A 19,669-nucleotide genomic window follows, 5' to 3' on the forward strand; every position below is an offset into this window, starting at 1 on the left:
TGCTGTGGAACAACGTAATGAACAACTGATGACTTATCCACCTGTAACTTCCGTATCCTTCAGCTTGCACTACAAAATAGTTCGGTTCCACAGTCAATACTGTGACGTAATTGGTAAAAAAAAAAAAAAAACGGAACTGAAAACTAAAACGGCTTGAATAAGATGACTCAAATAGAATATAAAGGTCTACGAAACCTCTGGACTGACTACATTCAACTTTTCTGCACTCCTGGAGACTGACTACACAACAAAACGCATTTAAGGGCTAAAAAGTGGATTTCGCATAAGTCTCCTTTAATTCTAAAAAAAAAAAAAGTAAAAAACAAAGCAACTGGACTTGTTTTTCGTAGTTGAAGACGTTTCGCTTCCTCTCCAGAAAGCTTTCTTACTTTTTTTTGGAATGACCATGACCTGGATGACTGAGAATCTTCACCAGCAAGTCCCCTTTAACAAATCCAACACGTTATTCAGTGGAGTCCTGCGCTTCACCCGAGTGGACGCGCTTGTGTTTGTTAAGCTTAGACCAGGAGGAGAACTCCTCTCCACAAGTAGAGCATTTATAAGGCTTCTCGCCCGTGTGCATCCTCATGTGGCCCTTCAGGTCGGTCCTGTGGCCGAAGTTTCGATCACAAACGGTGCACTTGTACGGCTTCTCGCCCGTGTGCGTTCTGATGTGTCTCTTCAACGTCGTCCTGGTGGCGAACTTCCGCTTGCAGTACGAACACTTGAAGGGCTTCTCCCCCGTGTGCACCCGCTGGTGGTTTTTGAACGCCGAGGAGTCGGCGAACTCCTTGCCGCAGTCCTTGCAGGTGTACGGCTTTTCGCCGGTGTGGATCCGCATGTGCTTCTTCATGTTGACGCAGGAGCTGAAGCTCTTGCCGCAGGTGTTGCACTGGTACGGTTTTTCCCCCGTGTGGACCCGCACGTGCAGGTCGAGGTTGTAGCGCCGGTTGAAGCCGTTCCCGCAGACGTCGCACTTGTAGGGCTTCTCGGCGGCGTGGATTACCGAGTGCTTGTTCAAGTCCCAGCTCTCTCGGAACATTTTCCCGCAAGTGTCGCATTTGTAGGTCTTGGCGACCGTGTGGGACTTCATGTGGAACTTGTAGTTCTTGAAGTTGGACATTACTTTGCCGCACCTGTCGCACTTGTAGGGGTTTTCCGCCTTCTCCTCGCCGTCGCTCGACCCGCTGTCGTCGGTGTTGGAAAGCGGCGGGTCGGGATCCTGGTTTGATGTCGTGTTCTCTTTGCTGTGTTTGTCGTGGTTTTTTGTGCGACTGCTCCTGGACGACGTGGAGCTTTCCTCTTTACGCAACCTTTTTTGCGGCGACTCGGAACCCTGACCATCTCTGTCGCTATTACTCGACGTTGCCTCTTTGCTTTGGGCGTCTTCACTGTAACATTTCCTAACGGTAGTTCCGCAGCTTGCTTCTTCCGGGGCTCCGATCACTTGATTTATGTTTGGGCTTAGAATGCGAGGCGGCCTTTTTCCCATCGCTTGATGGTTTACTTGCCACCGTTTCTGTTTTCTCACCGTTGTCATTCTGTGCCATCTCAGAATCTCCAGTAGAAGCTGCCTTGGCGTCACCATGTTCATCGTTCTGTGCCGAACTTAGTCTCCGATTGGATGATTCTTTCTCCTCCTGGGGTTGTATATTCGGCTCCTGATCTGTACTTTCGATAGGGGTGGCCTTCGCGCCGTCAGATCTCTGATTCTGCATCGGCTCAAGAGTTGAACAGGATGCGTCATCAATGGCTGCGGAGCTAAGAGTTTTATCCGTTACGGATCTTCCACTTTCCTGTCTGTGTTTCTTGTGCGGTCTTCCTTCAGAAGTTATTATCTTCCCATTTTTTGACTTCTTTTTTAGTGATGGATCTGTACTTCTATGCGACGAGGTCCTCTCCTCTTTCTGTTTTTTCTTTGACACGTGTTCCCTCCCATCAGCCGATGTCACTGACTCTTTGGTACTGCCCTGGCTTGATGCTTGTTCCGTGCTTTTGGTCGGTGATGCACTCATATCCTGTTTTTTCTTGTGTGACGTAGGCTCAACACTTTCCGTTGATGTCGATCTCTTGTCACCTCGATCGCTTGCGCTGAAAGCTCTCCTTCCATCTCCACCTTCTACCCTCTCAGCTGCGGCTGGTGTCTCGCCTTGACTTTCGTCATCTGGTCTTGGCGCAGTCAGGATGGGAGACGCCGGCCTCCAGTCAGGATTTTCCTCAGGTTGAGTGGCCTCAACACTTCTAGTTAACGCAGGATTTTCATCTAGAACCATATTCGCCTCTGGTTCACAGTTTCCTCGAGGTGCTGAGATATTATTGTCACCTGTACACGTCCTTGCTTGTGCGGACTCGTGGCTGGCAGTGGGTGCTGGGAACCCGGCGTCCATGGTTTGTGTTAGCTCAGGACTGCCGATCAACAGCGTGCTCTCAACGTTATCTTTCTCCAGCTGTGTTTGCTCTGTGATGCTGGCTGGTGTTACATTTAAATCATCAAAGCTCATATTTAGAGATGGTTCGGGGCTCATGCCGGAGAGTGCAAACGCACTTTCGTCAAAGATGTCCTCGTAATTTGCATCTAAAAAGGCATCATCGAATGTTTCCTCTGTTGTGGCTAATGCCTGGCTCCTCTCAGCTGAAGTTGGCTCTGTAGGTTCAGCTGGGGACGCCAACCTGTGGTCATTTAGGGTTTCAGCTCTACCTGAGTTTTGAGAGACTGGTTGCTCAGTCCCCGACCACGTCCCCTCCTTAGAGCCAGACTCTACTCCTGTGTTTGAGCTGTTAAATGAAGGATCTTTATTTGCACTGCTCTCTTTTTCAGGACCCGATGACTGGGACTGATCACCAGAGGCATTTGGATCAGAGGCTGAAGTCACCCTGGAGGCTGAGGCTTCTTGCTGCTTCGGAGGCTGCGGTCGTTCCTGGCTGATGCTTATTTCCTCAAGCTCATCTTTAATCTGCGCAGTATCTGGCGGGAACCTGAACGCTCCACCGTTACTGCCTTGCTGCTGCTGCTGCTGCTGCTGATTTAGGAGTGCCTTTATTTCTAAAAAGACAAAAGAAAAACATGAAAATAGAGAAAAACTGGAAATGTTTGATCCTATGTTTACTTAGGCTAAATGAAAGCTAAATGAAGCAGCATTATTTTATTTAAAAAAAAAAGGGATGAAAAAAAAAAGTTGGCCACATGAAAACTCAAAGGTTTTAGTCAGAAACTGAGCTTTGACTGGTCAGCAGTATATCCGGCTAATCCTAACGCTAGGACAGCACACAAAGTAATACATGGGTTGTAAATAAATATTATTTTGGCTGTATGAGTTTTCCAGTTCAACTCAGGATCAAGGGCCAAGGCATGCAATATTTTCTTTGTTATAAATGTAAAGTTTTGTAAAATAGTTATGCACTTATGGATCTCAACAATTTTGTTGTGCTTGTTTTTGTTCAATCCACTGGAAACCAATAAAAATAGAACAAATGCAAAGCAGAAAAGCAACTTTATGGGTGAGTCTTGGAAGGAGCCATTATCATTGTTATTATGTTACAAATTCAAGATGTTTTTTTTATTTATTGACTTTCTTCTAGTTAAATCCCAAAGGTTACTCTGATCACTCAGTTTCTCTTTATATTTCATATAAAAAGTTGGACCAAATACATTACTGAAAAACACGGTTTTGAAATTAAATAGTATGACGGCATTACCACAATTAAAAAAAAGATAAATATACAAAGTTCAGAAATAAAATTAAAATAAAAATAACAATAGAAATCAGTTGTCCTACCTGCTCTGGGAGCTTCTAACATTCTTATTTTAAAGATGTATTTACTACAAAATCAGACATACGCTTCACATCTAAAGAGCCTGTTTCTAATGAGAATGCTGAAAGCAAAATAAAACATTTCCGCTTTGGGATTTCTTTAACGGGGACAGGGAAGCTGGTCAGATGATGGATGGAGCAAAATACAACTCCATCCTGAAAGAAAACTTCCAGGACTTGAGGCTGGGGCAGACGCTCACCATCCTGGAGGACAAAAGCTTCAAAGATACAGCCAGAGCTACGATGTTCACATCTAATCATTTGTCAGAATGGATGGCTCAGTCAAAGTCCAGCCCTGAATCTAATGGAGAATTAGTGGCATGACTGTTGCTGTTTCCTGATGATCTTCATCCAATCTGGCTGAATTAAAGGTAGTTTGGAAATGTCTCTAGATGCACAAACCTCAGAGACGTATCCAAAAATGTATGCATCTGTAACAGCAGGGAAAGGTGGTTGGAAAAAGTATTGACTTAGGGGGGCTGAATGCATATACATGCTGTACTTTTCAGTATTTTCTAATAAAAAAAACAACAACACTTAAAATCTATCTCTGAGGTGCAGAGAAAGGGACAAAAGTCCATTGAGACCACCTAAGTTCTTGCCTGTGTTCTCACCTAATTAATAATTGTATAAAATCATGCATCCCATTTTCTTTTTTTTTTTTTTTGGACAGTTATTACTTTGTCACTGCTTTGAGTAAGTCACCTAAAACCCTAATACCAAAAATTTGGAAATTCGTGGTTGTGAGACGTAATAAAACATGAAAACGTTCAAGGGGTGTGAATACTTTACCAGGGCAAGGTAGTGGTTTTTTTTTTTTTGTTTGTTTTTTTTTTTTTTTTTTTTTTTTATAAAATACAATCCATAACCAGATAATACAAAAAGTGCCACCGGTCCGACTTAAGGTGTTTAACTATTTTTAGACTGTTAACTGTTTTTTTGCTCGCATAAGCCGGCGTTTAAAAATATTCTTTGTATGTCAAATAACTGAGGCGAATGTATTTTGATAAAATAAGGTAATCCAAAACACTATCTGTTAGATATTTAAATCTAATAACAATACTATTTTTTTAACATAAAGTTGTAGGACATAGCACTCAGATAAATGTGCTCTATGTTACTCTGTACTGGCGGAAAAAAAGGGATTCATCACTAAACTTCCGATTTCGAATATAATTAGCAAATACGTCATTTTAACGTAGAAAGCTTTTTATTTTAGCCCACACTCATAATTTCCTCCTAAGCCACGTGACGCGTCACACCTGTCCGACCGGTCTATCGGCGGCCAGGTGTCAGCGAGCACAGGAACATCAAGCACACCGTTTGATTGTCAGACGAATAAAACGCGTAGTTCCTTAGGAGGCAGCCGCTCTCGTCCCTTTTAAGAACTAACCTGCTCTCTGTAACTTTATCTCGGAAGAAAACGCCGTGTCCAACATCCTGCGCTGACGAGCCAGCTCCGCTTCGTACTCGTCGACCCGCTTCTCAAACGCTCCCAGGATCTCCTGAGCGGCCACCGTCAGGCGGTCGCACACAAACTTGCGCATACTTTGGACCGGATACATGGTCAAAACCGACATGATTCCAATTCATACAAGAAAACGGCCAGCAACCCGCAGGGCTGATCTGACACTGGTTTGCAGACTCCCGTGTGCTTCCGCGTTGGCAATGCAGGAACAAAAAAAAAAGTAAAAAAATAAATAACAGGCTTTAAGGGCGCCACCTACCGTCCAGGAATGGAAACGACAGTGTTAGATACTACACATTTGCTGCCTACATTTTTTAATCCTCACCTCAAAAGTTATTTTCCGTAAATTGATTTCATCACAATGCGTTTATTTATTTATTTTTTTAATAAAACACAGTTTAATGTCACCATTCCAGACTGTAGCACTGGATTAGTGCCTTGCAGAAAGAAGGTGCTGGGCTCAAATCCCTGCCTAGGGTCTTTCTGCATGGACTTTGCATAATCTCCCTCCGGGTTTCACCCATGGTGCGAACACATGGTTAATTGGTCTATCTAAATTACCATGAGATTTAAGTGTGTGTGTGTGTGTGGTTCTCTGTCCTGTGTGTCTCTGTGTTTGCCTGTGAACACATGGCGACCTGTTCAGGTGCCGCCGCCCCCCCTCCGTGACCTTTTTATCCTGAAGCAGTAGCTTCCATAGCAATAAAATACATTTATTGGCTTACCATTTGGGTACTTTTATGTAAAATCTTAAGCATGTTCCCATCCCTAAAAGCTTTTGAACTCTAACCATTTACCTAACAATCACAAAAAGGGCAATAGATTTAATTAAAAAAGAAAAAAAATGTTACTCATTACTTTTTTTCAGTTTTTAGCTAAGTAGAGCCTCTGTTTTTCCTTTTACTGAAGATGCAATTTGTGTGCGTGTGAGAGATAGCGAGAGCCCCTACTCTGACTTATGCGGGTATGATTTTCGACCAAAGTATAATTCAAGTCCCTAGAAAAATCAATGCAGCCCATTCTGTGAGAGGGCTGTCAGACAGAGTGATGTCCACCATCATAAAGCACTAATTGTGCTCGTGGGAATTATTTTATTTTTATTTTTTTTGTGTGCTTCAACTCAGCCCCCATGTATAACAGTCTTAGGACAGAAAAGGTTTTTGTATTTTGGCATCACTCTCAAACAACAAGTTGGTGCTTAAATAGTCTCTGAGGATAGGCGTAGAGATGGTGATCCTAAGCAGAAGCTCTTAGAGTGATTTTTTTTTTTTTTTTTTTTTTTTTTTCACTGCATTTTCCCCTTGCTCACTGTTTATGGTAAACAGACTGGTGTGGGTCCTTGTCCATCTTAGTAGCCAGTGGTTAAAGAACTTGCCTCTGTGTCACATCATTAAATACCAGGGAATCATGAAGTCATGGATTGATAAGTAGAAATTTATAGAAACCTTCAACCTTAAAATATAAAGTCCATAAAGCAACAATGAACTTATCAGAAAGGCAACAATATAAAAACAGAGTGGCCTAAATATTCCACGTTTATTATTTATTTAATATTCAAAACATGATGCTGCTGTTTGATGGTGGAGATGATACTTGTAAGGTTACTGGCAACACATGTTGCAAGTAGGCCAACAAGTTACATTTCTCATCTGAGCACTTTCTTCCATATTTTTCCGATGTCTCCTAGAAAACTTATAGCAAACTTTAAAATGCTTATTTGCAACAAACAAAAATCAATAAAATAAAAAAAATAACTTTGACAACTATGTCTCATTTACCTCCAACTTCACAATCATGTGCTACTTTTCACTGAAATGAAATAGAATAGAAATTCTCTATATTGTCCCTCAGTGGAGAAATTCTGGAGTCCCAGCAGCAAAAAGAATCATGAATGGAAGCATGTAGCTACACGCAAAGGTGGAAATATAAAACAAAAAATAACAGGAGAATGTACAGTAAGGGCAAATTTGTAACAACAAAAAAATACTGTACGATTATTAAATGAACAGCATAAAGAGAATTTAAAAAGTGTGGAACTGAGTAGGACGATTTTAATGCTCAAAACATGATGCTGCTGTTTGATGGTATGTATCTTTATGCAAAACACCAACGGTTTACAATAATGAAAAATGCTGCAACAAACAGCAGACATAATGAAAGCTACTAAAAGTTCTAAAAAAAAAAAAAAGCTTGTAGTTGTAACATAAAAAAAAAATGAAATATTGAAAGGGATGTGAATGATTCAGCACACCGTCACATATAAAAACAGTATTTCAGGGAATATATGATCAACCAACCTTTAAAGGGTTTAGCATTCTACTTTGGTTTGGTGGATTTGAAACGTTCTCATTTCTAAACCGCTTATTTTACTCAGCTGGTAATCTGTACTGGCTAATATTGCAAAATGTGGTTTGCATAAAATAAAGGGTGACATGTAAAGGAGCCAAGAACAGAAAACAGCACCCAGGGAATTCTATAGATTTAGATTTGTTTGAGTGCACCGTAGGAAAAACCTACTATTGCTGCACAAGCAAGAAACCCCAGAACATACAGCATATCCAGCTGCTGCAAGATGTCTGCTTGTACAGCACGTTAAACCAACAAACACCTAAAAGGTTTAGTCTTATTCTGCTTTGTTCAATAGAGTAGAAATCACAAGACTACTTACTTTTCACTGCACCTACTAGGTATGGTGCAGTGAAAAAAAGTCTAATATAGTGCAACGCTTAATTGGCAAATAATTGTTACAGAAAAGAATCATGACGCATTAGTTTGCCAGCTAGAACTAAAACACTGGGAGAATTTTTAAGTACTTAAAATCAGTTGGTTTGCTTGAAATCAAACATATTTTCATGAGGAGGTCTTAATCTAGCAATGCCAGTTTTGGTAATTTTACTTTTATAGTGTGTGTGTTTTTTTTTTGTGTTTTTTTTGACAGGCTAATACTTCAATGTGTTTTTCCCCTTTTCAAGTAGGCTTGCAAGGATGGCATATCCTTTCTGAGAGAGAGAGAATTAATATTACTGTGAAGGAATTCAATTGTTTCTGGTCTGGACTAGCCTCCTAATGTTTCTGAATCCTAACAGCTCCTCTGCTGAAAAAAATACCTCATATTTTATTCAGCCCTTTGGAGTCTGAACACTCTGTAGAAACATTGTTAGATGCAATCACAGCTGTCAAACTACTTGGTCAGCCTTGAAGCTCTGACTGGGTTAGGGTCAAATTGCCCTGTATTTAGATCCTTCCAGTTCCCCTGTCCTGGTTTAAACACTGCATCTCCAAAGCATGATGCTGTCACTGTCCTGGTGGCGCGTTTAGGGAGACATGCAGTCTTCATTTGGAGCTACAGGTGGCTAGGCATTGTACAAAAATGTAAGACCGTACTACAGGGATTAGAGTCAATCAGTAAAGACAACAGTTACGTGTTAAAATGTTCATGATGTAAAAAAAAAAATAAAATAAAAAATAAAAAAAAAGAGAAAAAACAGGATCACATTGTTCTCAAGTTTTATTCAGGCACCAGCACTCGTTTAACACTTTGGCACATGTTGCTTTTGATAACATCTAATCATAGCATGGTGTCATTGTAGACATCATCTTCTGAATAACAACACATCATAAGTCAAACTCAAAAGTAAAACTGTAACCAAAGCTGCAGACCACATAAATGACTCATATCCTCTATCTCACTTCTTAGTGTTCTTATTAAAAATGCAAAAAAAAAAAAAAAAACTAAAGATATAAAAAAAATCTATCAACATTTAATCAATTCTAAGGAGGTCAAACCTAAATCTTCACCATCAATGTCGGTGCATCAATGTTTCATGCAGCTTTTGAACCCTTTATAAACATTTAATCTTCATTTTTCCTCATAACATTCCTTCATTCTCTTTGATTTTGGCACATTACAAAACTTCACAAACTGGTTGGACAAAGAAGCAGCTCCGCCTTGAACTCCGTTTTAGACACCAGGGTCCTTGCGCCTTTCCAGGAAATGGTCCTGGAGACACAGGGACCGCATTTCTGGACGTCCACCCTTCAACCAGTCCATGCAAGCTTCATTTACACAGCTGGGGAACGCCACATCAGTCATTTTACTTCCCTTTAATCAAAGAAATTGCTCTGCTTTTACAACGAAAAATCCTCTAAAACATCATGTCATTGATTATATGCAGGTTGTGACAACAGAAGGTTAGAGGAAGAAATAAGTGCTGTCCTACTGGAGAAAGGCAAACCCACTAGAATATAAGGTTCAACCTTTCTAATTTGTTCAATGTCAGATCATGCCTCTGCAATATATATATATATATAAAAAATTTTTCATTTTCAAGCTTAGTACACATTTTTACCAGAGTTGCCAGCGCCTGATGCTGTGCCGGCCTCTTCTGTCGGTGATTTTGACCGAAGAGAAGAAAAACAAATGCAGGCGTTAGATTCGGGTAACGTCGGGATAAGAGTTCATGTCTGAAACTGAGCTCTTCCACTGCTGCTCGGACTTCATGCTTTATGTTTCAAGCTCAGCCTATTTGACCATGACTGTTTGGGATTTTCAAACATTACGCTCATAGTGTGTTAGTTGGTCTTCAAACCCACAACCCAACATAAGGCTGTATTGCTACTCTTGCACCAGTTATTTGAGAAAAACAAAGTACTTTAGGGGTTAAGAAATAAATAACTGGTTTAAAGTTAAACACAAGCCCCAAACCAGAGGTGGCACAACAATGGTGGACCCCCCCCCCTCCCCTTAATATACTTGCATTATACAAGAATAATATGCATATATGCTGTATAAATATAACCTACATACAATAAAGTAAACACAAACTGCAAGACACAGTTATAAGCGCACTTACAATCAGCATAATTACCATGACGTGCAAACCCTAGTCTATCTGTCTAAAACATCCAGCACACTAGTTTAGAAAATGAGGCGTAGCGTTAGCATTATATTAGCCCAGGAAAGCAATCATTTATCTACTTTGCGGGAGTTGCAACGCTTTGTAGCCCGACTTAAAAATGTGAGGCATGCGCCTGTGCTAAAATAACATCTTTGTAATAATTAAAGGAGCAATAAGAAATTTTTCACCACTAGGTGGGGCTTGAGCAGCGTCTGTATACCAAAACCAGATGTGTGACAAGCCGTGACTCTCTTTATCGTCATTCTAGCTGGCACCCGGCCGGCACCCATTTCTCCTCACTTCTCACCCGTCGCCTCGTACGCGCATATCCGTGAAGCATAAAAACACAAGGAAACAGCATCACCTCTCAGAAGAACGTGTCTAGTGAAGAAGTAACTCAAAACGTTCTCTTGCTGGCAGCATTATAAATTTCTGAGCCGCTGGGCGTCCTCTCCGCCATCTTGTGCTACGTAGCACTGCTCTGGCGGTGGCATTTTGTGGGCAGGGAGGGGCTAAGCCCTGAGTGGCAGCTGTTCACGTACACGTACACGTACACGTACACGTACGTGTGCGCGTGGCTGGCCCGGCTGTGTAAACAAGAGACTAGAGAATAGCACAGAGAGATGGTGTGTGACGTTTAAACATAGTGCATGTACTGTAAATATCGTAAAACTACTTTTTTAGTTCTTTCTATATGAAATAATGAAATTTCCCTTATTGCTCCTTTAAGCACTTAAGATTCCAACCTATACAGATTATCAAGCAAAAATAGAAAAAAAAAAAAAAAGAAAGAAAATTAGAGAGCAAAGCAGCAAAGACCCTAAACGTGCATGCTCACAATCTGCTGTTTACTGACACGGAAAACCTTTACTACATGCAAAAAGATATTTGTTATGCTACCGTGATCGCTGCAATACTTGTGCGAAAGCAGCTTTTTATATCTACACTGAAATGCCTAGAGACATATTTTCCAACTGTTGATTAATTAAGCTTCTCACCTCCTGCGGATTTTATTTTGATACCGAAACGCTCCCCCCCCCCAGGTTCGATAAACCTTTACCTGCTGACCTGTGTGGCTTCAAGTCTGAAATCTCTCCCACGTTTCACAGGAGTGGGACCTCTTGTCTGCGTGCATCTTCATGTGAACCAGCAGGCTAGACTGACTTCGGAGGCTTTTGCCGCACGTCTTGCAGGAATACGGCCTCTCGCCCGTGTGAGTCCGCACGTGGCCGTCCAGTATGGACTTCTGGTTGAACCTCTTGCCGCAGACTTGGCAGGAGTACGGCCTCTCGCCCGTGTGGATTCTCTTGTGCACGTTCAGTATGGATTTCTGGTTGAAGCGCTTGCCGCAGATGTCGCAGGAAAAGGGCCTCTCCCCGGTGTGGATCCGCTGATGGACCTGCAGGATGGACTTCTGGTTGAATCTCTTGCCGCAGATGTGACAGCAGAACGGCTTCACTCCCGTGTGGATTCGGAAGTGGCGTATCAGTCTGGACTTGAACTGAAACACTTTTCCACAGGTATCACATTTATACTCACACTTTCTGCCCATGTAAGGGCTGCGGGACGTCTTGAACAGGATGGGATTATACACATTACAGATTCTGTGATTCGTCTTCTCTGGTTGTTTGCCAGGTTTGCAATCCGATACGAACCCTATAGACTCTGCCACTGCCGGGTTCCCGTTGAAAGTCTGAGCTCCACTGTGGTCACCTTGGTCGTGAGGAAGACTCAGCATAAACGTGTCCATCTCCTGCTTCAGCACGAGTTGCTCCTTGTCCTGACCCAGACAGAAGTCCTCCTGTTCCTCTTTGATTTTTGGAAACCCCAGGTCCAAAGCAGAGTTACGGCCGTGGTCAAAGAGCTGCTGGTTGGAGAGAAAATGTTCCTCCCCAAAGAACAGCGGCTGTGGTATGTCTGGAATCAAAGGAAACAGCAGAACTAGGATATTAACATAATGGTCAGACACTGTCGCTTCATGCTTGCTCAGTATGAGGGATTGCTGCAAAGCCATGGACAATGCAGACGACTCTCCCTGTAGCTCTACGCTTCTTCAGGAGGAGTGAATGCTGCTTGTCAAGACTTTGATGCAATCAACTGGTTCCCTTATAAAGGAAAGTTTTTGACCAATCTGTATAATCTGTTTGAATTTGACTTTGGAAAGTGCCTTGAGATGACATGTTTCATGAATTGGCGCTATATAAATAAAATTTAATTGAACTTTGTGAAGGTCGTTTAAGATCCTTCAGTCCCATCAGATCTTCCAGAAAGGGTCAACTGTGGCCACCCAAAGAGAAAACTACAAGGTTCCTCCAAATTTTTCAAGATTTACCTCTTTTCCACTTTAAGAATTTCCAGATTTCTTGGTAATTTCTTTTTTTTTTTACCAACTTCTAATGAATATAAAATATTATTTAAGCTTCATATACATGCCCTATCTGGGTTTTCCAGGTCAGAAACCGGTTTAAAGGGGCAGTAGTTTTGAGTCCAACATAAAAATTACGGGCTTCCAAGATTAACTGCATGGATGACCAGAACCATTATCTGATGTTAAATCCACTGAAGAGAGTGCCGCAAACCTGTCAGTTGAGGTATTTGTAGACTGGGATTTTTAGGCTTGATTTATCTTTTCATTCATTTCTTCGTACATTTTTCTGTTTTAAGCTTTAGAATTTCAGTGTCTTCATAAATATTTATACTCAATTTCTGCGTTTCCTCACTGCAGGCTTACATTTCTTCAGCTCATCGTCCTCTATAATCCATTTGTTTAGTCCATCTAGTTAGTACTCCTACTCACTTAATTTGATAGTTCTTGCTATGCTTTTATGGCAGTTTTTTTTTATCTGTACAAAGCACTTAGTGTTAAACCCATTCGTACGAAAAGTGCTCGACAAACAAATAGATTGGTTTTTTTTGGGGGTTTTTTATCTCTGAATCCATGAGTCTCAAAATCGTCCCAGTTGTCAAGGTTTTGCAACAAATGCAGCACGTCATCGTGTACCCGTTTGGAACAGCCCAAGACGTCGCATCAGATCACAATTAACCAATTAGCCAAAGTCAAAATCAGTGTAACGTGATGTAATAAACTTTCATTACAGTCCACAGAAAGATTTTTTTTTACAAATACTGCGAGAAAAAGAGCAGTCTACCCAAGCTTCTCATTACCATTCACCTTTTTTTGTCTCTGCTTTACCTGAGTTAAATTGCTGTTTTCAATAAATTGTTTTCTTACAACGTTTGGTCTCTTGTTCCCATTTCTTCTTTTTGCATTTTGAAGCTCTACTTAGAAAATTCTTAAGACCCAACAGTTGAAAATGAGAATAATTAACATTTTTCAACTGGTCTTAAGATTTTGATCAGACCTCAGACAGAAAACTATTATTCACAGAACTTTGAAATCTCCATGTAAATCCGTTCTCCGACAATCCTTACCTTGGAAGATGTGCTAATTTTAGGATTACGGATCTCACCTGAGTGCCATATGACATGGGAGTCCAGTTTGGATTTCTGCTTGAATCTTCGGCCGCAGTAATCGCAGGAGTACGGCCGCTCGACGGAGTGGATCTTTTTATGAACGTTCAGTATCGACTTCTGGTTGAATCGCTTGCCGCAGATGTCGCAGGAGAACGGCCTCTCGCCCGTGTGGATCCTCTGGTGGACCTTCAGTATTGAGGTCTGGTTGAATCGCTTGCCGCAGGTGTGGCAACAAAACGGCTTCGCGCCCGTGTGGATGACCTGGTGGCGGGTCAACTTGGATTTGAACGGAAACGCTTTCCCACAGGAGTCGCACACAAACCTGCATGTTTTACCCTTGTGAGTGTACATAGGAGCCTTGAACGTGACTGGACCATGTTCGTTGATTCTGTAGTGTCTCCTCTGCAGTCTTGCCTCCTTGTGTCTGCTTAGGACTGAACCACCATCGGTGACTTCATTCTGAGCTTTGCTGACATCTTGACGATCGTTTGAGACAAGCTGATCATCAGCATTATGCTCTGTTACACTGGAACCTTTGCCAGATTCTGTGTTTATGGACTCGTCTTCCACTGGATTTGACAAAACACACCGATCTCCACTGCTGTCAACTTTATGACACGTAATAGTTGGGAAAAGAGTTTCAGCTTCCTCTTTCAGGACAACTTCTCCTTTGTCATGACCGATGAAGGTATCTTCACGAGTCTCTGGAATCTGCTCAAGCTTTCCGTCCTCTTGTTCCAAAATGGACTTCCTGTCCCGTTTCCTGAGCTGTAGCTCCCCCTGAATGCCCTTCACATGAATGAAATGTTGTGGGAGCTCTGGATGGAAAAGTGACACCAAAACAAGCCATTTAGATGATGACAAAAAATAATAACTATGCATATGCTCAGCCCCAAAATGCTTATTGAATCTATTAATCCCCGAATTAGTGTTTTAGATGCAAATATGGTGTCACATTACACCATTACAGAGATACTTCAATGTGTTTTAACCTGATTTTATGTAAAAACAACAACAAAAACAAGCACAATTGTTAAGTGAAAAGAAAAATTACAGAGTTTTAAAAAGTTCACATATAAATATCTAAAATCTGTGGCAAACATTTGCATTCAGTCCATTTTTCACCAACATCCCGAAAATAAACTAGTGAATTCACCTTAATCTGTTTACAGATAAAAAAATCTGGTGTTTTGTGTGGTGGGTATTCATATGACGCCCCCCTGAATCAACACTTTGTAAAACCATCTTTCAGCTGGAAGGCCTTCGATTTGTCTCCAGCTTCACTGGATTCTTTTTTGCAAAAATAGGTCAAGCTCAGGTAAATTGGACTGATTCATGTTAATCAGGTTTCAAATATTGTCCCAGATTCACAGCTTCGTTTGGGTCTGGATTTAAAATACGATGCATTTATAGCAGCAAACAGGCTTAAATCGGAGCCAACCGGGCTTTCGTTCAGTTCTTTCTGAAAACTTTTCAACACCTATCCAGGAGTCTTTGTCAGTTCTGGTGGCTCACACTTGAGCAACCTCCAGTTGGAGCACTGCTGTTTTTAAGCACATGGAGGCCCATCCTCCTGGGCGCATTCTGTTAGATGCAAATCAATGATCCACCCTGTCACTGTCCTGGGTCGTTAGAAGCTATTGCTTGGTGTGAGTGGAGTACTTGGTCACCTGAATCCTGATGAGACTGCTGATGTAGTCTCTTTGGAACGTGTTGGAGGACCGAGCTGTAAACACTGGGGAGTTGGAAGTGCCATACTTCCCCTCTGTTTAGTGATGGATTTTCTCTTTTGACCAAGATGGCTTCTTTCACGCCTCTTTCAAACTGTCTGTTCTCCCGGTCCAAATTTTGGACATCATTGTCATCAAAAGAGTGCCCTTTGTTCTTGAGGTGCAGGTGGACTGCTGAATGTTGTCCCAAGCTGCTGGCCCTCCTGTGCTGTGCCATGCATTTATGTACCTATTGTTTAGTTTCTACAGTGTAGAAGTCTGAGCAGTCCTTGCTGCATTGGACGGCATACACAATGCCGCTCAGCTGTGGTTTGGGTGTTCTGTCTTTGGGATGAACCAGTTTTTTTTTTTTTTTTTTCTCCATCTGACTTAGAATGCGCCCAGGAGGATGGGCCTCCATGTCTTTTAAAAACAGCAGCGCACCAACTGCAGGTTGCTCAAGTGCGAGTCGCCAGAATTGACAAAGACTCCTGGATAGATGCTGAAACGTTTTCAGAAAGAATTAAATGACAGTCCGGTTGCCTCCGATTTAAGCCTGTTTGCCGTTGCGATGACCCAGATAACTGAGAATTTGCACAAGCAGGATGCATTTATGTTGTTTTGAAATAAGCCACTCCATTGTCCCTCTGGCTGCATGGTGCTTTGCAGCCTCCAGCAGGTTTACTCCCAGCAATGCCCCGTATTTATTTAGCGTCCAGTCAACTCGTGCCTTCCGCCCTGCGCCTGCTGAAGAAAAAGCAACACCTGATGCTGCCAATACCATGTTTCACCAGGTCAATGTTGGGGTGTTCATCGTGTTTAACTATTTTTCATCACTGAAACAAAGGCTCGCTCTGCTGGCCACGAAAAATAAAGCTTCTAGATCGTTTTTTTCCGTCTTATTCTTGTAAACCAGGTTTCTAATAGTAAATGAATGCCGGGTAAATGAATGAGGTTTCCAACAGTGTCTTTAAATTCCCCCAAAATAGTTATGAATGATGCGGAAGAACAACTAAGTTACTGCAATATAAACACATCAGCTCTCCCGACTGCAGCGGGGCAAATGATTTCAGGGGGACCGAATTTCGCACAACACCACCACCTCTGCAAAATAAACCCACTTTATATCTCCACACTCCAGAGTACGTTAAAACATTAAGCTGCTGTATTTCAATACAAACCTGTCCTGTGTAACTTTACATGAGGTTTCCAGACGATGGTGAGCAGCCTGCGCTGACGGCTGATCTCTTCTTCGTAGTCGGCGATAGTTTTTTCAAACACGCTGACTATCTCCTCAGCCGCGGCCGTCAGTCGCTCGTTAACGAACTGCCTCAAACACTCAACGGAAGACATTATTGCCTAGTTAAAGGTGAATGGTTTTTTTTTCTGATCCAATCACGAAAACGCTATGTTTTGTTTTGGGTTTTTTTGTTAACTTCCGCTGTGTGTCACACTTTAAAGTTCCGGCTGCAGCCAGCAGTGCCGTTCCAGAGGTTTAAAGGTCTTTTCACCGCCCTTTATAAAACATTTTCAGCGTCTTTTTCTCTGAAGCATAAAATTTATTTAGCTTTTCTCTGCCTAAATGAAACGTCCTTCATATTTGAAAACTACTAATTGGGTTTGTAGAGGAACTAAAAGCAGCTAAATCCACTTTTGCCAAAGTAATGGCTTACCTGCCTCGACTCTCATACGACCTTCATCCCGTTCTTAGTGCATAGTAGGGTTGGTCAATCCTGTGCTGCTATACCCACTTAATTTATTCTGGGAAGGCTGTCCACAAGTTTCTGTTGTTAATGGGAGTTTTTCACCATTCTTTCAGAAGCGCATAAGGCTGTAGAACTATGTTGGACAAGAAGGCCTGGCTCTCAGTCTCCGCTTTAATTCATCCAAAAGGTTTTCTAATGGCTTGAGGTTCAGGACTCTGTGCAGGCCAGTCAAAGTAATCCCTACCAAATTATCTCATCCCTCTCTTTATGGACCTTGCTTTGTGCACTGGTGCACAGCCGTGTTGGAAGGGGAAGGAGCCATCTTCAGGAATTGTGCAAAATCTCTTGGTATTATGAAGCATTCAGAGTTCCTTTCACTGGAACTCATGGGCCAATCCCAGCTCCTGTGAAAACAACCCCACACCAGAATGCCCTTTCCACCAAACTTGGCACAATGCAGTCAGACAAGTGCCGTTCTTCTGGCAACCACCTGTCCCAGACTCATCCATCAGATTGGAGTGACAAATCAGGCATCTCCGTCTGGCAGAGAGCACACCTTCATTGCTCTTAGTTAATTTCTAAATTTTATCATTCATGAACAGTCAAAAAGTCACATCTTAGTATGATTAGCCTTTTAATTACACCTTTTGTTAATATCAAATAAAAATGGACGTTCAACTCAATTCAGTTTATTTGCAAAGTGTCAGATTTTAACAGATGTCCTCTTAAGGCCCTTTGCAAACATGTTCAATTCATAACTTGCAGTCATATAGAATCCAATTCAGACCAGATTCAGTTATTATACTTTCACTTTGTAACAATCCAATCCTGTAGGCACATTCAGGCCCACTGACGTACAGAACACTTCAATCCTAATTTCATTATGACACCGTCAAAGTCAGCTGATCATTTAACGCCAGCAGATATAAAGGGTATGTTTCTGAAGAAGCCTAGGTGATTGCATCAATTCAATGACTTTGCAGTGATCCCTCTTACTGAGCAAGAATGTGGCAACAATGGAGAGGTGCACTTCATCACAAGAATAGCGCTACCATTTATTTAAATTTCATTCATTACTTTTGCACCTAAGGTATGTATAAGTAGTTAAAGCACATAGATCTCTATTGCATTGTACAGCTATCCCAGATTCCCCAGCCCAGGTTTCATGTATAGATCAATAAAAAAAAAAAAAAAAAAAAATCATGAAACTTTTTTTCAGGAAGAACTACATTACCTTTGAGAATACACTATCACATCTTCTTTTATTTGGTTATTAGATTTTCTGCTTCCTCCACTAAAAGAGCTACACACAATATGTGATGATTTCATTTTTTATAATCTCAGACTTTATTTAGACTATTGAAAATGTGGCTGCTACTGTTAAATTTTACCTGGGCCTATTTGGTTTTGTTTAGTTTATTTATTTATTTTTATGGGGCACAAAAAGCAGACATGAACCACATATGATGCACAGTTCTTATTTTACTGAGAAGCATTGGGTTTTGGGCTTTAACCTAAGTTTTATGTTGAGCTTTACCAAACTATCTAAGCTAAATGTTTCTGCGCCATCCAGTTGAAATGACTCCTCACTTTTGATGCTCATCCCAGTTTAAAAGTTTTTCATTGTGGTCCCAAAGTAGCGTAGCAAAGTATCTAACTAAATATCATAACTGGCCGATTAATCTGTACAATTGTGTGAGACATTTGTTTTTTCTATAATTAATTCATGAAAAGCCGGTGTTATAGTATGTATTTACTCCAAAGTCTGACTCAGATGAGTAAGATTATATAAATAGTCCCCATATTGTAGTGAGTCATGCATTTGGAAAATGATTTCAGTGAAACAGCTGCAAAAAAATGGATTAGGTCAGTTTCATAAGTTAGAAAGAAAAACCAGACACCCACTAAAACACACATATAAAGAGATACTACATTAATTAGGTGATTTAACAAGGCTGTTTCTTAGGCCAATGCCTTTTAGCCTTTAAATAAAACTAGGTGGGTTTAAAAAGCAGGAAACAATCAGATTATCCTGTCTCCTTTCTTTTGTTAGTATTTATTTGCAGAAAGAAGTTAGAAAGGTTGTGTTTTTAAAGATTAAAATGATCAAAATAATACAACAGCTTTTTTTTTTCAAAGTGCCCCTGTTTAAACAGGCAAAGAGAAGCTCTGTGTCCTTCCTCTGTCTTTGTGTCCAACAGAGGAAGATGAGCTTAGCAGAGCCAACACATGGATGAAGCTCTGCACACACATCCTGATTGTTATGGAGCCTACAGAAACACACATGCCTACCTAAAAAAAAAAAAAAAAAAAAACATCTGGTGTCCAGCTTCTTTCATCCAGTCTGCCTATAACAAACAGACCAAACGTCAACAGAGATGAGACACAAAAGGTGTAAGTAGAACCTGGACAGAGGACGGTATTTTGGGTTAAACCTTCTCTATTTCAAGTTTATTCACTGTTGTTGTTAACACTTTCACTTTGTCTTTGCTTTTCTTCCTTGGGGAGCAACGGGCTGCCCCGGTACGCGACGTAAAGGGGCATATGGGGCAAAAGGTCTTTCTTGCTCAAGGACCCAGCGTAGCAGTCTGTGGGAGTCGAA

The 19,669-nt window shown here is 41.4% G+C and overlaps 1 protein-coding gene across 1 annotated transcript; it reads right to left on the minus strand.

Moving 5' to 3' along the window:
• Nucleotides 1-370: 370 nt before the first annotated feature.
• On the minus strand, nt 371-16,803 carry LOC105928353 (zinc finger protein 62 homolog). Its single transcript, XM_036143567.1, has 7 exons — nt 16,543-16,803; nt 13,649-14,470; nt 11,258-12,095; nt 10,649-10,765; nt 5,206-5,360; nt 1,586-3,043; nt 371-1,494 (listed from the first exon to the last, which is right to left on the minus strand). The coding sequence occupies exons 1-7, from the start codon at nt 16,712-16,714 to the stop codon at nt 464-466; spliced, it is 4,593 nt and encodes a 1,530-aa protein (XP_035999460.1). The 5' UTR covers nt 16,715-16,803; the 3' UTR covers nt 371-463.
• Nucleotides 16,804-19,669: the final 2,866 nt, after the last annotated feature.

The sequence above is a fragment of the Fundulus heteroclitus genome, chromosome 12, assembly GCF_011125445.2.
Source record: "Fundulus heteroclitus isolate FHET01 chromosome 12, MU-UCD_Fhet_4.1, whole genome shotgun sequence".
Lineage (NCBI taxonomy): Eukaryota > Metazoa > Chordata > Actinopteri > Cyprinodontiformes > Fundulidae > Fundulus > Fundulus heteroclitus.